The sequence below is a fragment of the Nannospalax galili genome, unplaced genomic scaffold, assembly GCF_000622305.1.
Source record: "Nannospalax galili isolate Female #2095 unplaced genomic scaffold, S.galili_v1.0 scaffold25, whole genome shotgun sequence".
Classification (NCBI taxonomy): Eukaryota; Metazoa; Chordata; class Mammalia; order Rodentia; family Spalacidae; genus Nannospalax; species Nannospalax galili.
The window spans coordinates 1,916,427-1,933,933 of record NW_008355642.1 but is presented as its reverse complement, the minus strand read 5'-3'; the positions used below and the strand labels follow the sequence as shown (position 1 = coordinate 1,933,933).

At 41.0% G+C, this 17,507-nt stretch overlaps 1 protein-coding gene across 4 annotated transcripts in view; it reads left to right on the top strand.

Moving 5' to 3' along the window:
• Positions 1-17,507, top strand: part of Tmem164 (transmembrane protein 164) — a 207,680-nt gene that overhangs the window by 126,820 nt on the left and 63,353 nt on the right. For all 4 annotated transcript variants that reach the window (XM_017803143.2, XM_029556052.1, XM_008852956.3 and 1 more), the window contains one exon: positions 3,822-3,888. In XM_017803143.2, the coding sequence (XP_017658632.1) occupies positions 3,829-3,888 (60 nt within the window). In that variant the 5' untranslated portion in view covers positions 3,822-3,828. The remainder of the gene's footprint in view (positions 1-3,821; positions 3,889-17,507) is intronic.

Genomic DNA, 17,507 nt, shown 5'->3' with positions numbered 1-17,507 from the left:
ATTTTTATTTTATGTGTATGAGTATATTGCCTGCATGTATGTGAGTACACTCATGTCATGAAATCCCGTGGAGGTCAGAAGAGGGCTTTGAATTCCCCTGGAACTGGAGTTAAGGACGGTTCATAGCCACCATGTGGGTGCTGGGAATTGAACCTGGGTCCTCTGCAAGAACAGTCAGTGCTCTTAACTGCTGAGCCATCTCTCCAGCCCCTAGTTCTCTTTTATAATTGAAGTTTTGTGTATTTCATATACAACATCTTAAGTCCTCTTTATACTCCTCGGCTTGCTCCCATAGCACCCTCCACTGGATTGCATGCCTTATCATTTATGTTTAGGCCTATTGAGTCAAGTTAGTGTCCCCTCACATCCCTCAGTGCAAGTTCATCCACTAGGGTCTAGTCAGCCTATCTAGAGTATTTCCCCTAAAGAAGATCAGCTCTTCCTCACCCAGCAGTAATCAGCCACTCAGTAGTTCTTCAGATAAGATTGGGGCCTGCTGCCAATTTTCACAGTTCTATGCTAGATTTTTGTCTGCTTGAGTTTGCATGGGTCTTGTACGTGCTCTTGCCCTTGCTGTAAATTCATACGAGCAAGATCTCAGGAGCCTGGAAGACGATTTCCATATGTTCACACAGCTCCTCCCCTGGCCCTTACAATCTTTCTGCTCCCTCTTCCGAGTGGTTCCTGAGCCCTGGGTTCATTGCCCTCTGTAGCATGAAGGAACTTCGTTGATGAGAGTTGAGGGATGCATTAGTACTTTCTCTTCCTCTTGTTCCACTATATTCCATGAGTCTTAGGTGTAGAGATTCTATTGTAGATGTGTCACACAGGTTTGGGCATTTCATAGACACTTAATCTCTGTGGTGACCAGCTGTAGAATTCTGTAATAGTCTCTATCTGTTGCAAAAGAAACTTTTTTTAATAAGTGATGACTAGCATACTTGTCTTTAAATATAAGGGTCTATATTTAGCACATAGCAAGAAATTGCATTTGTCTAGGGATGTGACAGCCTTGGAGTTTACTCTATGATTGATGACCTCTTCAGCCATGTGTATTTGGCTATGTTTACAGTACCACATATGAGTTCCTTTAGGTCCAATTAGGTAGCTGTTGATTACCCACAAGATAAAAGTGCCACTACTGCCCCAGTATAGCTTGCTGTGTTGTTCATTGTTGTGGTTATTAGGCCTTAAACCTGGGGTTGGACCACCGATTGATGTTCTTTCTTAGCAGCTTGCATAGTGTTCTCTAAAATTATGAGAGCTAGCTTTCAGGGAGGTGGTTTCCAGGTCAGTTCCGTCTCTGTTGCTCTGAGTCATGTGTCCAAAGTATGTCTTATCTTCAGCAGTAGGTTCTTACCTTCAAGTTCTGGGAGGCAATCAAGGGTTGTGACAACAGCCTGTGGAATTTGGGGAGGCTCTTGTTCTACCCTGGTGAGCAACTCAAAGGGAGGTTTCTCCTGTCCGGCACTGTTTCTTGTTATGTAGCCTTCAGCTATATACATGGACTTATGTAGAGATAGTATATGTATATTTTTTCAGTAGTTTTTCAAAGTAACATGATTCCCTCTGGTTTTTTACACCAGCTAGGCATTATTTATCTCTCTCTCTTCTCTCTCCCTATCTAACCTTCCATCCCTCCCAAGTTAAAGTACCCCCATTTCTCCCTTAATGATACCTGTTTCCTATGGTTCTCCCTTTCCTAAGCTCCTTCTTCCCCTTTACCCCCATAGTTACCTGTATAACCCTCCCTCTACCTAAAATACCTCCATTTTACTCATTTCCCCCCAAGTAACACCTGTCTACTACTATTCCTCTCTCTTGGACTCCTTTCCTTTTACCTCCATGTTTCCCTTCCATTTTCCTGGCTCCTGCAGGTACAACAGGATATATACTCACAAATAAGTATTTGGTGCTAGGATCCACAAATGAGGGAGAACATACATCATTTATTTTTCTGAGTCTGTGTTACTTCATTTAGTATAACAGTTTCTAGTTCCATTCATTTACCTACAAGTTTCATGATTTCGTCTTTCTTTACCACTGAGTAGAACTCCATTGTGTAAATGTACCACATTTTCATTATCCACTCCTCAGTTGAGGGACACTTAGGTTGCTTCCATTACTTAACACCATGCAGAGGCCTGATTTAGGTGCTCTCAGGCAGTCTGCAAAGATCTTGGCCAAATCTCTTATTCTTAAATCCACTTTTGTGAGCTCCAAGAGAAGAGCCAAAGGTCTAGGTACAGGTGTGTTCAACCTTTTGTTTTGATACAACATTGCCATCTACAAAGTTCTCCCTTGAAAAACCACACAATTAAGTTTTTAAAAAAACTCATTTTGTTTTTAAGTAAATTTATGATTTGGTGTTGGGCTGCATTCCTAGTTATAATGGGCACATGTTGCCCACAGATCTGACATGTTTCATAAGGTTCTTCACATTTGGCCTGCTTGTTCTATATAGAAGATAGAAGATATTCTGGTGTCCTAGGACTGCCAGGGGGTGGGGAGAGACACCACACACACACACTTTTTTTAGAGAGAGAGAGAGAGAGAGAGAGAGAGAGAGAGAGAGAGAGAATATACCAATTAGTGTCTTACTCAGCTAAGGTCTTTACTGTTGAGTATCTGAGAGGCACAACTCAGTGGTGGTTGTCCACAACCTATCAAATAAGCTTTTCTTCAAGAGCAACAAACTGTCATTCTTTGCCTTTTCCTCAGTAGTAAAGAACCATTTGCCCTGAATGATGAATAAAGCTGTTTAAGTCCCTCCTCAGAGTCTTCACAAGAAGGATTTGTTCCTGAGTTAATTGTTCTTCCCTTAAGAAGGATGTGTAGTGTGCTTATCATGTCTGGTATTGGGACTGGGAACTATTTTCACTACTCCATGTTCCTCCTTGTCTCCTCTCCCTCCCCATCCTCTCTTCCCCTCCTCTATAATACTAAGAATGGAACCAGGGCATTATGCTTGCTGGGCAAGAGTCCTACCACAGAGAGAAGGCCCTAGCCTTACTTATTGTTTAAGCTACAGAATCCTACATATAGAATAAATCAGAGAAAGGACAGGGGTTTCCGTGATTTTCTTCTACACCTCCTACAGCAGCTACTAAGGGCCTTGCTAAGATAGCAGGGAAACACAGTTTGTACCACATTGAAATTTGTTCCCGTCTTAATTTTTCTTTCCTTTTCTTCCTGTTGCTGTTTCTTGATAAAAGTAACTTAGGAGAAAAAAGGGTTTATTTGGCTCACGATTCTAGGTTACAGAAAATTCCTCACAGATATTCTCAGAGTCTAAACTTAATCTAGAGACTCCCTCACAGATGTGCCTGGAGGCTTGCCTCCTAGGTGTTTTCAGCACCCATCACAGCTACGTCCCTTGATGGTACCAGCCCTTTTCTGCCCAGGTCACTGAGGAAAGACTGACTATGGCTGTGTAAATAAGCAGCTATGTTCTAATAAAGAGGCTTCTATAGTAACAACGGAACACTTAGCTGTTACAGTTCCCTTCTTTAAATGCCACAGCAGTTAGAGCCATTGGTTGGTGCTGACTGAATGCTTAGGGAACACATACTCGTATAATGAAATGCAGTGACCAAAATGTGCTCAGGAAATGTTCTGGGGATTCTAAGGCAGTGATGGTGCTTTTCAGAAAGTTTCAGTTAAAATATACACAACATTCTGCTTTTAATTTATTTTGCATGTGGGTTAACTCCAGGGCTGTTTTACACAGAGCCACTTATATAGTCTTCTCCCACATGGCCTACTTTAATCTCATACATTTTTTTCTACTTTGTGACCTATTGATCTTCTTTCCTCTCTAGATTACAGATGCACATGTTGAATGGAGCTCTTCTGGCACTGCTGTTTCCTGTGGTAAATACACGGCTGGTAAGTACACTTTTCTAGAAATGAATCAGCAGCATCCAAATCAGATATGCTCACTCCTTTGTGGTTCAGGGCTTATCCTAATTCTTTGCCTGTATAGTCATGTAATTTTAATTTGTATATGTTAATAAGTTTGATACAGTCATGTCTGAAGTCAATAGAGGCTTGTTGGGGTTGGAGTAATTTGTTAGAACTCTGGGGTTCCAGTAAGGATTTAGATCAGAACCACAGCAAACTAAAATTGGTATTAAGACTCTTAGACAAACTTGATAGAAAGAAATGGGACTAAGGACCCAAATTTAGACAGAGTGGCTTCCAGATATTTTAAGGGGGTCTTTTGTACAGTGAACACCACTGATCTAGAATAATATGCTAGGGGCCTGTAAAACCTGTCCACTTTACTAAGGTCTCCTTTGAACAAGAATTGTATTTCTTCTTCATCTACTCAAATCCACTGGCAAAGTGGATCACCTACTCCGCCTTCCACTTCAGAGGAGGCAGGAGCTACAAGCCTGAGAGGCTATAGTACACTGTTCTCAGACTCCTTCATATGGTGCTGCCAAGAACTTATCAGGCCATTTTTAGAAAGTCCAGGGAAAGAAATGACCTGTAAAACTGGGTATTATGGGTACTTTGATGACTTAAATTTGCATCATAGATGAAGATCATAGTTTAAGTCTTGAAATGATAATCCTTCTGGATAGAATTTTATAATTGACAAGCTCTTTTGACATGATAGTTTTGTGAGGTTGCTAGACAGGGCAAGTACTGTGGCCTCTTGTTTCACAGAGGAAGAAACAGACATTCAGGATGTCACATAAATTGTGACAGTTAGGACCAGAGTCTAGCCTCTCCTAAAACCACGCTGTATAGTCCTCCTTTTGAAGGATGTAACGAGCATCAGCTCCTTTCCATAGATATTCCTGAATACTCTTATGATGGTTGTTGTTTTCTAGATGTATACGATACAATGATAGAAATTAAAAGATGGGCTGGAGAGATGGCTCAGCAGTTAAGATCCCTGACTGCTCTTGCAGGGGACCAAGGTTTGGCTCCCAGCACCCACATGGCAGCTAACAACCATCCTTAACTCCAGTTCCAGGGGATCCAACACCCTCTTCTGACCTCCATGGGCATCGCACAACATGGGTGCACTTACACATTCAGGCAATATACTCAGACACATAAACTAAATAAAATTTAAAAAATAACTTAATAGGGAAAGTATGTCTAAAGCATTGATTTTGAACCCTCACTCTGCTTTGGGCTTATCTAACTAGACTGGGGCTATAGCACAGTGCTAGAGTGCCTGCTTAGTATGTTCAAGATGCTGGGTGCCATCCATAGCACCATAAAACAAAGAAACAAGCAGAGAGCCTTGCCAGGCCACACCCATAAAATAACCAATTGACAGGGTCTAGGATGATAGCAGGGAATACACACTTGTAGCAAACCCCCAAGTGATGTCAAAGCAGCGCTCCTCAGACCATTCCAAGAGATCATGTATTAGGCATTCATAACTCAGGTATTCTAAGTATACAATCCAAAGTCTGTTCTGAAGACTAGCATCTCCTGGGTGCTGTTTATTAGAAATATGGGGTTTCAGGTCCCACATCAGATTTACTGTATCTGAATCTATTTAGATGGTAGCTTAGATGGCCTAGGGCCTTCCTCCAAGAAGCCTGAGGCACATTCGACGTGGACCATTTGGGCTCATGAAGTGAGGATAGCGGGAAGTACTGTTTCTGACTTAATAGGCAAGATTCACTCTGTTCAGTGTTCCCTCTTAAGATGGCATGACCAGGCAGACATAGGTTGCCCCATAGGCATCATTGCTCTCTCTTATGTATCCCCCGTAATATGATTGACTTGACTTTATCTGCTAAAGTATAGAATCAGAACTCCTACCCTGGAGCTCTAGGTGTAGCTCGATGGACAAACACATATTTTGTGTATATAAACACTGGATTGTTTCCCCAGCACCAAATAAACACCACCAACTTTTAAAAAAGTACTCTTTCCTTGGTCCTCATAGGAAAGGACATTCTGTGTCACAGACTTGTGCAAATAAGCCAAATTGACAAAATAAATAATGTACTTTAACAAATAGCTACTTGGGGTGGAGAGATGGCTTAGCAGTTATGAACACTGGCTGCTCTTGCAGTGGAGCCAGGTTTGGTTCCCAGCACCCACATAGTGGCTAACAACTGACGGTCCAATTTCAGGGGATCTAATGCTCTTCCTGCCCTCTGTGTGCCCTGAATGCACACGGTACACTTATCATACATGCACACAAACATTCATACACATAAAAGGAAAAACTTAAGTAAAATAAAATATTTAAAAAAAAAAGATTATTAAAAAAAATAGCTACTTTCCTATCCCACTGCTCTTACTGGTCCTGGCTTAGGACTGGGAGGCACAAGCTGCCACTTGTCTATTTCAGGAACTCCTGAGGCTGAGGTGAGGACACACTGCTCTCTTATCTCATCTCTCTGCTCACATCATTCCAACTCTCAGAAGATTGTGAGGTCAGGTAGACAGAGAACTTGCTGTCTTGATTTTCCCCAGCTCTCTCAGATACCAGGACTGGTGCAGGGATTGGGAGCACCTCACAAAAAGCACTCCCTACCCTAGTGGAGCCAGTGATTCTGAGTTTGAATGTGGCCAGCCCAAAACTCTGGCCAAACAGCTTCTGCCACCTGCAGTTCCATTCCTAGTGGAACCTTGCCACAGTGGAACTTTGTCATGTCCCTGAATATGTGGTACAAGTTAAGACTACCAATGAACCAACAGGTGAATAAAGACCCTGAGGGGCTTGGTCACACCCCAAGGGCGTTTAGGAAGCAGCTGGTAAGGTTTTCATTGAGCCACTATTGTTGTGCCAATTGTGTAACAAAGTGGGAGTGTCACTGGGTCTCTGGGTCTCCTGATGTTCTCCTCTGCCTGTTATCAGTAACTACAGGGGCACCATTATCAGCTACCAATTGTTGAGTGTTTATTTTGTGCCAGGTGTTGTAGCTGTTATACATGAACGGATTTAGTTAATCTCTGTAGAAACTTTTGAGGCAAAGTGCAATTACTGTGTCCAAGGTAAAGATGCCAGCAGGATTGACTTCTTCTGCCTCTTTCTATAGCGTGAAGATGACAGCCATCTTGTTTCTTTCTCATAGGATTTCTTGGTATGGCCAACTTTTATTTTAAAAGTCTATCATATTGGATCAGAGCCCATTTTAATAGCCTGTTTTTATCTTAATCTCCCCTTTAATCCCCAGTCTTCAAATATATTAACATTCTGAAATACTGGGTGATAGAACTTTGACATGAATTTGGGGGGCCCTAGTGCTTTCCACAGAACCTGTAGTGTCTTACACAGAGATCATTGTTTCTCCTCTGTCACACTTTGAGTTTCTTCTCTCCCTCCATTTCTTCCTCTTTTTCTCCTCTTTTCCCTTCAATCTCTCCCTATTCTTCTCCCTCTCCCTCTCTTTCTCTTCCCTTCTCTCTTCCCCCCTCTCTCCCTCCCTCTCTCCCCCTCCCTCTCTTACCCTCTCTTCCTCTCCCTCTCTCTCTCCTCTCTCCCTTCTTTCCCTCCTTCCCATCCTAGTAAATGTGCTATGGTATCTGTTGCATAAATATCTAGTACTTCCCAAATAAATGTCAAGCTATAGCTAAGCAGCTTATCAAGTATGTTTATCACTTTTCCTGTCATTGAAAACTTCTTTTATGGATTGTCTTAAGTGATTGCAGCCACTCTCGTAGATCATTATACTCTTTCTAAAATAAAGGTGAGGAAAACTTATGTCTCCATTTGTCTTTGTCTTTGCAAATTGGTCTGGGTTTGGCTCTTTCATGTGATTGGGACTCCTGAGAACTCTGGCCTTTAGGGAAGTTTGCTTTGCAGCCCTTTAGCTGGGCTCTGATTTACTTCAAATGAGACACCGGAAGGCTGGCGATTCTCTCTTAAACCTGATGATCCAATTAGGCAGGAAACAGCTTTTGACTTCTCTTTTGCCCTTCCTTCTTTGCCCTTTATGTTTTTAATCCTTTATTCCTCATTAGCAATAATGAGGAAGCAAGAAAATTAAAAAGAGCTAATTAGTGTGTGTGCTCATCCCACTACATATCTACACTCAAATACATAAAGAGAGGGAGTTGGAGGAAGTTGCCACACTCAGCTAAAGGATTTAGGCTCATTAGTGAATTTACACGTGAGCTCTTCTGCCTTGTAACACGTTAGCTTCAGCATTTGCAGATCAGCTAGAAAATGCCCAGCTTTCAGTTCCACCTGTTTCGCCATCTTCAAAGCTAACGCCTTATAGGACGCATCTTGTACTCCAATGGGCCACATTACAAGTAAGTGCTCTTTATACCAGGATCTAGTCTCAGATGTAAGGTTTTCAAGGCAGTTTCCAGTGATGTGACCTTTTGTTTCTTGAAGGGAAGCGGAGGAAACATATCAACAGAACCATTGATTAAATTAGATTAATTGGGTGCTTAAAGCTTGTATGATTTGAACCTGTCTTCTAGTGGGGAGAGTGCTGAGGTTGAATGACTTGCTGAAGAAGGGGGAATGCCTGGAACTCAGATCTGACTCCTCCACATCTTTTCTTATTCCATGACCAGGATTCACAGTGAGTGTACATGTTAGTGGGGCAAAGCATAGACAATGCTTTGTAGCTTCCTTTCATGTATAAAAATTGGATCATGGGCTTCACTGAGTAGCTGAAGAGAATTGCAGAGCCCCTTCCCAGGCGAACGCACAAGTACACTTCTTTGTATATGTAGCACTTGAAAATGAACCCAGCCAGGACTGTGTGCATGCTAGGCAAGTCCTCTACAACTGAGCCCCAGCCCACAAGCACACAGTTTTGTATACAGTATCAGGAGGGACATAGACCACTTCCTTTCTTCTTTTACTGACTACAAACCCGTTCATGGATCAAGTTATATTCCTATGCCCATGTTAGTAATTCATGGCTTGGAAAACAGATGTGCAGCGTATTTTGTGAGTCCCTTGTGACATTCATGAAACTTTTGTACTGATAGTGATATTGGATACCTTTTTTGCACCTGTGACTCTGCAAAGAAAAATCATTCAGTCCTGGCTAAATTACCTTCTGTAAAGGCTAAGCAAGCCAAGAAGTAGGAGCTATGGAGGACACACATGGAACCTGGTTAGAAATGTGATGGCCAGTTACAGTTCTAACCTTGCAGAGCTGGTAATCTGGCCCTAGAAAGAGACAGTTGGGCCCATATGGCACCCCCAGGGCTCTGCCCTTTGCACCATTTGCCTCATAACTCCCGTGAGAGTTTCTTCTCAGTGTTCAGTGTTCTGAGCAATGAAGACTGGATACAGAAAAGGAGCTTAAGACACAGTATGAGCTCCTGTGCCAGATGGAAGCCAGTAGCCTGGCCTATGTTTATATTTGCAGATGTCTGCATTCTACTAGCATTATGAGAAGAGTGATAATGATCCTTTTCATCAAGCTCCTTTCTTCAAGGCCCATAACCTTTAGTGGATTATTGCCTCATTATCAAAATTGTCCATTATTGTGTATCTATGTTGATCTATTAGAGTCGTTCCTTTCTCTCCCTTTCCCACCCCTCCCCTTTTGCCCTGTTCCTTTTCTCTCTTGGATGGTTCTTTTGAATCTCACCGGCTTTCATACTCACCAGAAGAGGTTAGCAACACCTTTGTCATTACTGGGACTACTCCCCATCATTCACGGACTTTGGCTCAGTGTTCTTTGGCTGCAGTTCTGCTGGCACACCTTGTCCCCATGAGGGCTCCTGGGAAAGGTTTGCTGTCATCAATGCAAATAGGCTTGAGAATCTCACTCTTTGCTAATTTGGCACATTGAAATGTGCTAATTGACCTAAAAGAGTTATTTATGTGTCTGGCAAATTGAGCTGTTTTTAAAAGTTATAGTTTGGATTTTAGACTTGAGCTGGGAACAGAATACCTTTTGCTTTCTTGAGGGTACTTAAAATATCAAAAGCTTGCTTTCAAAAGAAATTGCTGAAGCATTGATTGACTGAGCCATTGTTTCTTAGCCTTCTACAAAAGTCAGTGTGTATTGAATCAGATGAGTGGTGTGTCTGAGGATGTGGAAATTGTTTAGAAGAGTTTGGGGCTCCCCATTTCAAACATAATTCTAGAAACAACCCTCATTTCTGTTACAAGTATAATAATGCTTACTGAAAAACCAATCAGAAGAGTATAAAGAAAAAAGGAGTTGTTTTACTTATCCAATTTTCTGTTGGTTGAGGTTGAGGCAGAAAGGTCACAAGTTCAAGACCTGTCTGAGCTACATTCTGAGTTCAAGGCTAGCCTGAGTAAGAACCTGTCTCAAAATAAAAGGTAAAAAGAGGGTTGTGGTTCAGTGATAGAATGCTTGCATGTGGGAGGCCCTAGTTTCAACTCCCAATACAATAACAGCAATAAAAGACAAGAAATTAGGAGAGGGTGTGGGGGCCATAGGGGGATTTAGATGTGGGAAATGGGGGTAGATGCCATCAATTTTATTGTGTACATCTATGAAGTTCTCAAAAATGAAATTTAAAAGAAAGAAAAAAGAAGAAAAATATTTACAAGCTGATCTTCCACAGTATTCAGAGGAATTCCAGGTGTTTTTCCAGGATCTTGGATTGAAAGTAGAAAAATGAGTTTTTTTTCAGCCAATTAAAAAATTTTAATTTTTGTGGTCATAAGACAAAACTACTATTAAAATTGGTTGAAACACAGAAAACTGGTGACACAAAAGTGTAAATGAAAAACATAAAAATCATCACCAATGCAAAAATGGTTTTCCTCATAAATTAAAACCAAGAAGAAGCAAAAGGCTTTTGTGTATTTTGTTTTTCTCACGTATATAATTTTTTTGGTTTTTGCTGCAGTGGGGATTAAATCCAAAGTATTATTCATACTAAGCAAGTGCTCTACCTCTGAGCTATGTCCCCAGCCCTCTTTTCCCATTTTTCTTTTTTATAAAAAACATTTTTATTATTTATTTTATTTTATTATTTTACATGTACAGGTGTATTGCCTGCATGTATGTAAGTGCACCCATGTAGTGCAGTGCCCGTGTAGGTCAGTAAAGGGTGCCAGATCCCCTGGAACTGGAATTATGGGCGGTTGTTAGCTGCCATGTGGATTTCAGGAACTGAACCTAGGTCATCCTCTGCAAGAGCAACCAGTGCTCTTAACCACTGAGCCATCTCTCTTGTCTTGATTTCCCCTGTTTTTCTAAAACCACTTTATTCTGAGATAGAATCTCACTCAGTTGCTTACATAGTACTTGAATTTCTGACCTTCTGCCTTAGACTTCTGAGCAGGTAGAATTACAGGCCTTTGCCATCAGGCCTGGCTACATGATTTTATGTTTTTTTAATGTAATAACCTACATAGCTGAAAAAAGGAATATATAGAAAAATACCCAAATCAAACTGAAGTCGTTGGGCTGTAATTACTGCTAATATTGTTTGCTGCATGTTCTAGGAGGCCTTTTCTCTCTCTGTAGATGCTTATAGGTAGTGTCATGTGTTGGTCACCAGTGCCTACTCTGGTGCTACCTTGTCTATGGATTTCTGGTCAGTTCTCTATGGATAGCTGAACAACCTTGTCTAAGGTAGTGGCCTTGCTGTCCTTATTTGCTTATCTGTAAATGATGTGCTGAGTGGAGATCACATGTGGCACACACTCAGCCAGGCCTACCACACAGGAAGTGACTGAGAAGCACAACTTTATTATTATCAATATTATGTCAAATATTTTGAAGAGGGTTCCTTTCAGTGTGCCATTTTTGATGTTATTCTTCAGAACTTTAGCCTCAGCTCTCTGTGCTGTTCAGCAGCATGAAGGGGGCTTTGTTTATGAATTAGCCTTGCTGAATGAGATTAAAATTCCTTGGCAGGCTTTGTTGTCCACACTAACACTACCTTTGTGTTTTCCTTTGGTTCTGAGGCAGCCTGTTTGATTAGGGAACTGACCAACCCTCTCTCTTCCTTCCTTCCTAACAGGTGAATTAGGCCCATTCCTGTCTCTGTCTCTGTCTCTGTCTCTGTCTCTGTCTCTGTGTCTCTCTCTCTCCTCTCTCCCCCTCCCTTCTCCCCCTCCCCCCTCCCCTCTCACCTATCCCTTCTCCCCTCCTCCCTTTTTCTCTCTCCCCCCTCTTCCCTTCCCCACTTCTTCCCTCCCTTCCTGAAATATATAGACCTCTTGGGTAGGTCAGTAAGCCCAAGCCTTTCAGCCCATTCAGGGTGTAAGAGTGCTGGGAGCCTGGTGTCACCCCATTTCCTTCTAGGCTTACTAGTGGCCTGCCTAGATTCTGTAGAACAGTGTTCCCCAATATCTTTTCATCTTGAACCATACTATAAATTAATGGGTTTTTTTTTTGAAACAAGGTCTTTTGTATCCCAAACTGTAACTGAAGATGACCTTGAGCTCTTAAACTCCTGTGTCTACATCTGAAGTGCAGGGATTATAGACATACAGCATACCCAGTCAAGAGATGTTTCTTTATGCAATAAAAGTCCTATTTCCCAAACCATTTCCTTCTCTCCAGTCTGGATTGGTGGCTATCAACACTGGCTAAGCAATTAAAATGCCCAAAGACACTTTGAAAATGTACCAATAGCAGGGTTGAGATGTGGCTCAGTTGGGACAGTGTTTACCTAAAATGTGTGAAGCCCTGGGTTTAATCTCTAATAGTTCATTAAGAATAAACAGTAACAAAAATGTGACAGAAGCCTGTAATCTTAGTACTTAAGTGGTAGAGGCAGGAGTATTAGAAGTTCACAGACACCCTGGGCTACATCAGTCATCCTGGACTACATCGTGTGTTCAAGATTAGTTTGGGATATGTGAGGTCCTGTTTCTAAAACAAACTGAAACCCCAAGGACTACAAAGGACTTCCAGGCATTCTAGTGATCAGCCCAGGCATCTGTGCTGTACATGTTCTTCTAGTCACAGTTTGTCTCTGGGTGGAATTAGAGGCATTGAAACAGTTAATTTTACCTTATCTGGAATCTGACTGCCCAGTGAGACTGGTGATATCTGCTCTTTCTGCCTCATAGATAAGGCCTAGAGGAAAAATATTAGAGATAAGAACAGAACAATTAGTAGATTATGAAGAGCTTTGGAAAGTTCAAAGTACTTGTGGAAAAGACTCCTTGGCCTCCTATTTTTTTTTTTTTTTTTTTTACTAAGTAATACTTTGGAACAGGGAATTGAGTTTTAACTTATACTTAGTAAATGTATTCTTTCAAGTATCAATTCGGTAGCTTTTAATATATTCAGTGTTTTGTAGTCATCACTACTATTTAATTTTAGACGTTTCTCAACATCTATCCTGAAAAAGAAGCCCTGGTAACTATTAGAATTCATAACGAATTTCCCTGTGTTTAACCCCTGGCATCTAGTAATCAATTTTCAGTATCCATGTGTTTAGCTATTCTGGATATATCACATAAATTAAATCCTATAATGTGAATGGCTTCTTTCACTTAGCATAATGTTTTCAAGGCTCATCAATATTTCAGCATAGATTAGTATTACATTTTTATAGGTACACAGTGTTCTCTTGCATATATGACATTTCATTTAGCCATTCATCCACTGATGTTGTTTCTACTTTTTGGTTAGTATGATTAATGCTGCAGTGTGCATTTGTTTAAGAATGTCTGTATGTTTAGGTATATACCTTGAAATGGGATTGATACATCATACAGTAGCTCTGTGTCTTAACCTTGGAGGAACCTGCTAGACTTATTTGATATGACTGACCATTTCATGTCTGTACCAGCAGTGAATCAGTGAGCTGCCACATGGGTGCTGGGAACTGAACCTGGGTGTTCTGCATGAGAAACAAGAGCTCTTAACCACTGACCCATCACTCCAGATCCTGGAGATTCCTTAGTAAATGTTGGTGAACATAGGGGAGTATGATGTTGCTTAGTATTGGTTTTCCTAGTTGTACTGAGTTTGGAATTGGTGAGAAAATGTCAGTTCTTTAAAAGGAGGGGCATTGTGATGCTTTTGGGGGTCCAGAGCAAGCTTTATACAGATGAAAATATGGAATCTTGTGTGATAAAGTGGTGCATACCTATTATCTTATCACTTTGGAGGCAGAGGCAGGAAGATTGTGAGTCTGAGGCCAGCCTGGGCTACATATCATGACCTTATTTCAAAAACTGGGATTGTAAATGGTATGAGAATAATTCATCAAAGCTAATAATTGTCTTTAAACATAGTAATCCTATATTGTTATGAGGCAACTAGAGTGAAGTAAAATGACACTTGAGGACTGGCATACAGTCAGTCTCAACAAATGATTATTGTATAGCTGCTATGTTTGGAGGAGATATATTAGCTAGCTTAGGCTCTCATTACAAAGTATCATTGACAGGGTGGTCAAAAACCAAACATGTATTTCTAAGTGTGTTGCTCTGTCTCACCCATCTATGACCTAGAACCAAGTGACTTGAAACTTGAAGAAAAAAACCCCAAAGGTTTACAAAGTTCAAGGGGACTCTTCTGAGTAATCAATACTACTTAGACACTGTGTTAGTTACTTTTCTGTTGCTGTGAAAAAAAAAGAAAGAAAAAACGCCATGACCAAACACAGCTTATAGAGGAAAGACTTTGATTTGTGGTTCCACAGGGATAAGAGACCATCATAGTGACAGCTATGGCATCAAGTGGCAGGCATAGTGGCAGGAGCCAGAAGTTAAAGGTGCACGTCTTCAACTACAAACAGAAGCAGAGGGAAGAAACTGAGATTTGGGCTAGGCTATGAACTCTCAAAACCCGCCAGCCAGTGACATATTCCTTCCAGCAGGGCCTTACCTCCCAAATTTCTCCAAACAGTGCCATCAACTGGAGACCAAGTATTCAAACACTGAAGCCTATGGGGGACATTTCTCATTCAAACCACCACAGGCACTAAATGGAGAAAACTTTGTGGTGTTATGTGTGGGTCCAGAGAACTGATCAAGGAAAGAAGTTTAGGACAGAGAAATGTCTGAGGACAGAGAAATGTCTGAGGCCAGGAGGCCCTAGAGTGTAAAGATAAGATCATGAATATATATATATATATATATATAATATTATCTGTAATATATATAATATATATTATCTATAGGTTCTATTTTTTTATTTTTATTGTATGTGTATGAGCATTTTGCCTGCACCTATGTAAGTGCACCCATGTGTGCAGTGCCATCAGAAGTCAGAAGAGGTTGTTGGATTCTCTCTGGAACTGGAGTTATGGATGATTGTTAGCTACCATGTGGGTGCTGGGAGCCAGACCTGGTTCCTTTGCAAGAACAGCCAGTATTTTTAGCCATTGAGCCATCTATCTATAGGTTTTTATTAATTAGTATTTTAATTGTATCAATTTATGGGGCACAATGTAACAATTTGATACATGTGTGTGCTAATGGTGTATAATCAAATCAGAGTAAGAAGTATTTCCTTTTCAAATATTAAAAAAAATTTTAATGTCACTTAACCATACACATTTACAAGGTACACTGATATATCTTTTTAATTTTTAATTTTTTAATTAAATTTTGTTGTATTTCATACAGAATATCTCAAACAATTTGGATCATCTTTATAGCCCTGACCCCACCAGCACCCTCCCATAGCCACCCCATTGGAACACATATACTCTGTCCTGGGTGTTAAGGCCCACTGTGTCAAGTCACTGTCCCCAGATGTTCCCCAGTTGAAGTTCATCCACTTGTAGTCTAGTCAGATCCCTCTCATCTATCTATCTAAATACCTATCATTTTCTTTTTTTTTTTTAAACAGAGCATATGGTGGGGGTTTATTTACGGATGAGTGGGCACCCCCCCATTTATAGCTGCACTGGAAAGTTCACTCTCAAATATAGATCCTGTGACTTCCTGACAGCCACAGAAAATGGTGAGAGAGGTGCCTCCTGGCATTCTCAGCTTATATATCCTTAGCCCCTCTCCCACATACAGCTAAGGTAGACTGATTTGATGGGAGGGGTAACTGGCTTCCTCCTCAACTCCTTGATGAGTGTGGAAAGGAGGTGTGACTATAGCTTGCCGGCATAGTGGTTGGAGTACACTTCCAGTTAACACTCCACCCCTTCCTCTGGCTCTTACGTTCTTTCCACCAATCTCTTCCACAAAATCCCTGAGCCTTGGAGGGGGTGGTAGGTGTGGACTGTGATCTTCCTCCTATTGTGGCAAGGCATTGAACTTTTGGATCTCTGTATTGTCAGTTTTCCATTCAGTGGGATTCCATCCACTATAAAAACAGAAATAGCAAGAACATCTAAACAGTGGCTGCTATAGTAACTTCACCTAAGGGTGTAAACACAAATACTTGGACAGTACTTTAGCAGGTGCATCACATCCATCTAACAAAACAATTGCAGTGGCTTCCCACTGGGCCTGTGTTCTCTCCTGCCACAAGGGGTTGGTTTGGCCTACAGTACCAGATGTGTGTTCCACCACTAGGAGCAGGCATTATATCCAATCAAAAATTTGCTGGCTGTACATATACTAGACGTACCACTATTGCACCAGTAGGAACATCTTGTTTGGTATGTTGATAGTGCAACACATGGGGTCTGTCATTGAGCAGCATTATGAGGGATGATTCTCCCCCAGTCATCTGCATATCGCCTTTTGGTACCATGAAAGCCACCCATCCAGTGGCAGTGAGTTTCCAGCTTAGTCCAATTTCTCCCTCTCCTGCATTCACATCAAACTGTGTCCTCAGCAATAGGGTCCCTCCATTCACTTCCAGGGTACACTGATTTTTTTCATACATACATACATACATACATACATACATACATACATACATATGTAAGGATCCAATTGGGATATTTAACATTTCCTTATCTTCATTACTTGTTTGGAGACTTTTTAGTATAGAGAATTGAAAATATTTGAAAATGCAGATGAAATGTATTCTAGTGCATCTGTCACCTAGTTTCCCCAATTGTCAACTCTTGTTCATGTGTAATCAGTGTGCTTCACTCCATCTCAAATCTACCCCCAATCAACATAAACTCTTATTCCCGGATTATTCTGAATAAAAGCTCATGGAATTTTAACTGTAAATATGTCATTGTGCATCTCTAAAATGTAAGAGCACATGCATATCACAACAGTATAATCATAACTATTATAATTTCTTTCTTTTTAAAAAAATATTTTATTATTTTTATTTTAGGTGTATGTGTGTATTGCCTGCACGTAGGTAAATGCACCCATGTCATGCAATGCCTGCGAAAGTCAGAAGAGGCTGTCAGATCCCCTGGGACTGGAGTTACAGACAGTTGTTAGCTGCCATGTGGGTGCTGGGAATTGAACTCATGTCCTCCACAAAAACAACCAGTGTTCTTAACCACTTAGCCATCTCTCCAGCCCCGATAATTTCTTTTTATAATTCAATTTTAATTGAATTTTTATGATTTTCATACAATGAAGTTTGATCGTATTATATAAATACAGCCAATAGGGTCTGATTTGTGTCCCCATATACCCTCAGTGGGGGCCCATCCACTGGGACCACCAACTTCTCAATAGCTTCAAATATCTACTCAGCAGACAAACTTTCAATCCATCCAGG